General features: G+C 30.9%; 1 protein-coding gene across 1 annotated transcript; it reads right to left on the reverse strand.

Annotated features, from left to right (window-relative positions):
* Positions 1 to 2821: 2821 nt before the first annotated feature.
* Positions 2822 to 3584, reverse strand: LOC115694818 (uncharacterized). Its single transcript, XM_030621910.2, has one exon. The coding sequence runs from the start codon at positions 3397 to 3399 to the stop codon at positions 3121 to 3123; it is 279 nt and encodes a 92-aa protein (XP_030477770.1). The 5' UTR covers positions 3400 to 3584; the 3' UTR covers positions 2822 to 3120.
* Positions 3585 to 6752: the final 3168 nt, after the last annotated feature.

Consider the following 6752-nt stretch of genomic DNA (forward strand, 5'->3'; position numbering starts at 1 on the left):
CTCATTTTTCACCATTCCGAAACCAAGAGAGAATCTCTCTCTCGCTCTCTTCAAAAACCTCCATTAACGCCACCCCTCCTCCACTCTTCTCTCTCCCTTTAAAAATCAAAAACCTCCATTAACACCGCCCCTCCTCATTCTCTCAATGGTTTTGAACCACCCGCTCTTCGACCCTCTTCTCTCGGTCCTCACCCTGCCACCATTTTCATCTCCATGAGAAAAATGAGGGGTCTCTTTCTCTCTCTCTCTCTCTCTCATTCCTCATTTATTTCGAAAATATTTGTTTGATTTCTTTTTTTCTTTTTAGGTTTGGGGTGGTGGTGTCGTTGTTGCAGCACACACCAGACCATGGCAGAGCCGTGGCACACATAAGGTGTTTTTGATCTCTCTCTTTCTCTCTCTCTTTGTCACAACTAGATCTGGTATTTTTTTTAGGTTTGGGGTGGTGGCCCACGACTGATTTCTGGGATGATGAGTTCGGGGTAGTGCATCAAACCATCTCAGATCTGAAACCATCTTCGATTAGATTTACTTTTTTTTTTTTAGTTTGCGTCAGTTATTAATTAAATGAAATAAAAAAAATTAGCATCGATTAAAAAGTGAAGCCAAAAATAAGATTATTTGTGTTTACGGTTATTACGTCAGTTACCCAAACCGATTCAAATCGTTTACATGTCACTTAAAAATTAACAATGTCAATGGGGCGGGTCGGATCTGATCCGACCTGATCCAGATCATATACGGATCTGTCCCGCCCCGCCCCGCTGGATAAGATACTCGGATCAGATCTGATCCGACTCGCCTTATACGAATCGGATCTGATCCGACCCAACTTTTTTTTTTTAAAATAAAAAAAATATATTTTATATCTAAATTTATATTTTTTTCCCAAAATTTATTTGTTTAAGAACTAATAATGTATTATTTTTTTCCTTATATATTTTTATTTTATTTGTCAAAATCAATAAAAAAAAATATATCAAATTCTTATCACATAAAAATGTAATATTACTATTGAAAAATTAATTTACCAAATTTTAGAAATTCCACTAATATAATCATCAATAATAATGTAGTATGATGATTACATGAAATAAATCTCCTCTAAAAAAATACATGAAATTAACTATAAACTTTTTATATGCTGTTCTTCTAGTCTTCAAGATTTACTGTGTACGGCTCCTACAAAAAAATAAATATGTTAATAATAAAAGTAAGATTTTTTATACTGAGTCACAACAAATTGTAATTTTTGTAATTAATACTTTTAGTGATGGACCTATTTTAGTCACAACATAAGAATGATGATTTATAATTAGTTACAATTTTTTTACTTTTAGTCAGAAATTTTGTTGTGATTAAAAATAAGATTTTTTGTAGTGATATTTTCCTTATCAATTTTTAAAATTAAAAAAAAAAACAAAAATGGTTATAGAACACATATATTTTAAAAACAAAAAATTAATTTTACTTTTATGATTAAAAAATTAAAAAAAAAAATAAAAAATTAGCAAATGCCTCTTAAATAATTAAATATTTAAGAGTCAAATAATAGTATTAATTACTCATTATTATAATATTTAATTAATTAATATTTTTATTTGATAAAAAAAATTAAATATTATTCTTAATAATTAATAATATGTTTATATTAAATTTAAATTATTGTTGCATACATATATAAAAGTGATATAATATAAAAGTGTAAATTATTGTACAAATTAATATATTTAACAGTGCTTATATATAAATCCATCTATTGTGTATAATATTTGTTACTTTACTTTCTTATTATAACCTTATATTTAAGATTTTCGAAGAAGGTAGGGAATTTTGCAAATAATAATAATTATTATAATCAAATAATTAAAATATAGAATGGCCAGTATGCATATATATTTTTATTTATATATATATGTACGCATATATATAAGAATTAAATTGAGAGAGTAATTAATTAAAATAATAATATATAGTGTGGTCTATGGGCAGATCATATATGTCTAATGGTGGTATTTCACTAGCCTTACACCTTAAAAAAATATATTAAAAAGTAAAAATCCTTTTTTTTTTTTTAAAAAAAAATATATATATTTAAAACGGATCGGGTCAGATCCGATCCGTAAAAAAAATTAAGCGGGGCAGGTCGGATCTGATCCAAGATCCAATAACTATCCGAATGTTTCGGATCAGTAATGATCTGTCGGATCGGATCACTGATCCGATCCGAATGAATGGATCTTTTTGCCATGCCTAATAAAAATTGAAGCAAAAAACAATTGTTGTAGTAGTAAGATTGGCTTCTAAATTGCAAGTTCGTACAATTTTAGCTCACGCATCCATGCATTAGGTTGTTACATATGTCGGTGCAGAATATTGAAATATAATGAATTAGATTCAAGTTATTAAATTTTAAACTTCCATCCCGAAATTTTCTAACTCACGCAAGGCTAAGGATCCCTCCAAAGTTAACCTTCTATGACTCGAAAGTGCTCGACTCTAAGAGATCACCTTATCAAGACTACTCTTGGTGTAAAGAGAATCAATAAAGAAAATCGATTGGAGAGCGGTATCTCCATCCAAAAACTGAAATTAATTGAGAAATATCCAGTGAACAAACAAAATCTCAATTGGAAGATTGACGAAATCCAAGATTAAGAATACGATAGTCCTTTCGCGTAGGAGTCATCTCCAATCGCAATCGCATATCAACAAAAATGTTATAGGTTTAAAGGAATTTATGTTTCTAAATAGCTGAATTCATATTAAGGTTACCGTTATGGATCAAAAGTAATTTATTTCAAAGTTAACTATATGAAAATTCTGTCAAATAAACAAAAATGTATTCTATTAAAATTTGATAGAATAGAAAAACATGAGAATGCTAAATAAAATTCTGTTATATAATCTTTTTTAATATAGATAAAGATATATTTATATTTTCTTTTAAAATAATATATTTATATTTATATAGGCAAACACGTCATAAACATATAAGAAACATATGGGATTGATATGTCAACAATTCAACATCATGTAAGAAGAGGCTTTTGGGGCTCAACATGGTTACATGAACATACTATTTAATAATTATGGTTTTAAGTAGAAATTAATAAGTAGCTAGCCCCAACAGTTGAAGTACATGACTTTTCGCATGGAATCTTCAGACTGTTTCAAAGTGTCATCTGATTTAGTACTTAAGAATTGGGAGAGAGCAAGAGAAGAGTGAGGAGAGAGTTTGTTGGCCTGAGAGAATGATCTTATATTGGTCTTCGCCTGGCTATGGAATGATCTTATAACAAAGTTCCATCTACAAACTCCCAATTGGTCTTTCAATGCCTCAACTACTGCTCCAATACTTGCTGCCACAACCCAAGCTGATCTAGTAGCTGAACCCATAATATTATTCTCTCTTAATCTTAATTACAATTTACAATTAATTATCATCCAAGTTAGAAACCAACCAAACCGGCCGCTATATGTTAGGATCTTGTCCTAGTATTCTAGAGGTTAATAATGAGCTATATATTAAGTTTAGCTATTGGGGTGGGTTTTCTTATAAACATGTAGTACTCTAGCTTGTAGAAGAAAACTATAGGTAGAATCTAACTATAGTGGACGGTGTGCATTAATAATGAATTAATTTAATATAATAATTAAAGAAAGCGAATGGTTTTTGGAATTTACCATCGTATTATATGCTAAACTAATACTACATACAATATCGAACACCATGGCTAATGTTGTGATGTGTCGAACAAGAAAACAAATTGATAATGCAGTGGTAGTAGTTGCGGTGTGCTAGGTCACTTCGTAACACACCGACACTTGTTATAAGGTACACGCGTTGCTTTGCATGAAAGGGTATCTTTTCGTATGCTAGCTTTTCCAGCATTTATTGTTTTTTTTTTTTTTGACAACTTTGTTTGTTTTGTTCTAATAATACACTATTATACCATTTTTATTATATAATATATTATAATTTAGAGAAAGAAAATAAAGAAGAGATGACAATTTTTTTAGTGTTTTATTTCAACGGGTGATTTTTTATTTATACACATACAAGAATTGAATATTAAGAAATTAAGAAAAAGAGAAACTAAGAAAAAGGAAATATTTTCTTTTTTTAAGAAAATGCTATTATATTAAAAGTACAAGAGTTAAAATACAATAGGTAATAGAGGAGGAGGTATTTCCTCCACCCATGAACATTTAGTATCCACCGAGAGAGTAAATTGTGCCAACAAATGCGCAGCATTATTAGCAGATCTATTAACATGTGAGATCTGTGCTTCAGGGAAATTGGAAACTAAAAGAGAAATGTTATTCAACAAACAATGAAAATCAGAAACAAGCTCTTTAGACGAATTTAAACCTTTAACCACCATAAGCGAATTTGTTTCGATGTAGTGTACTGGCAGTTGTAAGTCTTTAATCCATTGAAGACTATGCATCAGAGCTAAAGCTTCTGTAATATCTGGTGTGTGTTGGAAATTATTTTACCAGGATCTTAGATCTACTCACAAGTATGTTGATTAACACCCTAAATATGAACTTTCTAAAACGATAAAATAAACACGTATAAAGTTTAGGAAACCTTACATTGGGTGTAGCGGAATATAATGACTCATTCCGTTCAGATATCTAGCCCTCGATTCCTTTCTAAAGCAGAGCATTATCAATATCTAAACCTGGATCTCTTTCTCTGAATCTTTGATGCTGAAACTCCTTTGCTGATGATCTTTCTTCACGATCTTCCTCACTATGATTGAGGTATTGCTTGCTGTGTGTGGGCACTACTCTAATCACTAAGAATTTCGAAATTCAAGAGGGAAGAAAGAGAGAGGGAGTGGTCGGCCAGATAGGGAGAGAGAAGGCTCAGGTTTTTCTGAATCAGAAGTGTAATTTTTCTGAAGCCTTCACTATCTATATATAGCATTCCACTAGGGTTAGGTTTGAATTATTTAGCATTAAAATAAAGAAAATGACAGTTTAAATTGCCTACAAAAGTGGCCGGCCCTATACATGTGGATTTGGGCCTCACTTTTGCAATTTTGCAGTTTTAGCTTTTCTGCATTTGATTTTCTCAAAAACGCCAATTTTCTAATTCAACCATTTAAATGCCAATTCTAACTATTTAATAACTATAAATAATTATTAAATAATATTGTCGTTTATCATATTAATTAATTGAACCATACAAAGTATCATAATTAACAAATATGCCCCTAAAACTCTTTCTTTACAATTTCGCCCTTACTTAGTGAAATATTCACAAATAGACATAGTCTAATTTGAGAATTCTAATTGATTAATCAAAACCAATTATATGAGACTTACAAGCAATATTATCTCAACTAGTGCGGGGACCATGGGTCTATATAACCGAGCTTCCAATAAGTAGATCAAGAATTTATTACTGAAATTCACTAACTTATTAATTCTTCGTTTAATCCACGCATAGAACTTAGAATTGCACTCTCAGTTATATAGAATGCTCTATATGTTCCACCATATAGACACATCATTAGTTATCCATTGTTATAATCCTAATTTGATCAACGATCCTCTATATAAATGATCTACACTGTAAAGGGATTAGATTACCGTAACACCCTACTATGTATTTTATCCTTAAAACACTTGACCCCGTAAAAATGATATTTCAGCTTATGTGAAATGAGTACTCCACCATTTATGTTCGTTTGGTCAAGCTCAAAGGAGATCATCCTTTGCTTACTATTCGCCAGATAGAAGCTATAGATTCCATGTTTATGTTAGCGCTCCCACTCAATTGCACTACCGTGTTTCCAAAATGTACGTATCACCCTGACCTAAAAGTAGGCTTAACTAACAAATCAAAGAACACGAATAGCCTTTCAAGATTGAGCCTAATCATAACAGGATTAAGAACATTTGATCTAGGATCAAATAGGCGATATTGACTTGAATAGATATTACGGTAAGTTTAATAAATCTAAGTCAAAGTTCAATATCGGTCCCTTCCGATGCATACTCCATGCATCCAACTGAGCTTTACTTTAACCAATGCTCTGGAAAAAACATAGCAAGTAAACTCTGTTGTAGATTATCATATCAGTAAAACTCTGTGTCTGATAAATCTAGGAAACTTCATTCACATAGTCATGTTTACTTTCCAATGTGTTGACAGCACAATAAACAGGATCAAGTATGTGAAAAGGGTTTCAGATGAATTCATACATTATGTACATATAATTATGAAATAAATCATGTGAACCATGCAACATTAAATGTTATTTCTGATCTATATTAATAAGTAAATCTGATTATATTGAAATGAGTTTTATTTAGGGCATAAAACCCAACAAACTCCCACTTGCACTAATATAAAACAAAAAGTGTGTTTCAAATAATCTCAACACCTCGATATACAAATCAAGTGTAGTAGTAGTAAACTCCTCATAATAGGATCCGAAAGGTTGAATTAAACACAACCTTTTCTCCACCATTACTCTTCCTTAATCACAAAATTATTGATAATGTGAAATTCCTCTCTATATGTCTACTCTTATGGGATACTGGATTCTATACTTTTGGCAACTACTATTGGTTAATAGAGAAATAACACTAGTAGTTTAGGCAATTTGGAATGGTGCCAAAAATGTATAGAACTTTCCTTAGGTTGAATAAGTACCTTTCCTGTAACTTTAACATTCAGTCCCTTTCTGGTAGACCTAGAGACTTCAGATAGGTTTTTACACTTCTCCAAA

This window comes from Cannabis sativa, chromosome 6, assembly GCF_029168945.1.
Source record: "Cannabis sativa cultivar Pink pepper isolate KNU-18-1 chromosome 6, ASM2916894v1, whole genome shotgun sequence".
In the NCBI taxonomy this organism is placed as follows: Eukaryota; Viridiplantae; Streptophyta; class Magnoliopsida; order Rosales; family Cannabaceae; genus Cannabis; species Cannabis sativa.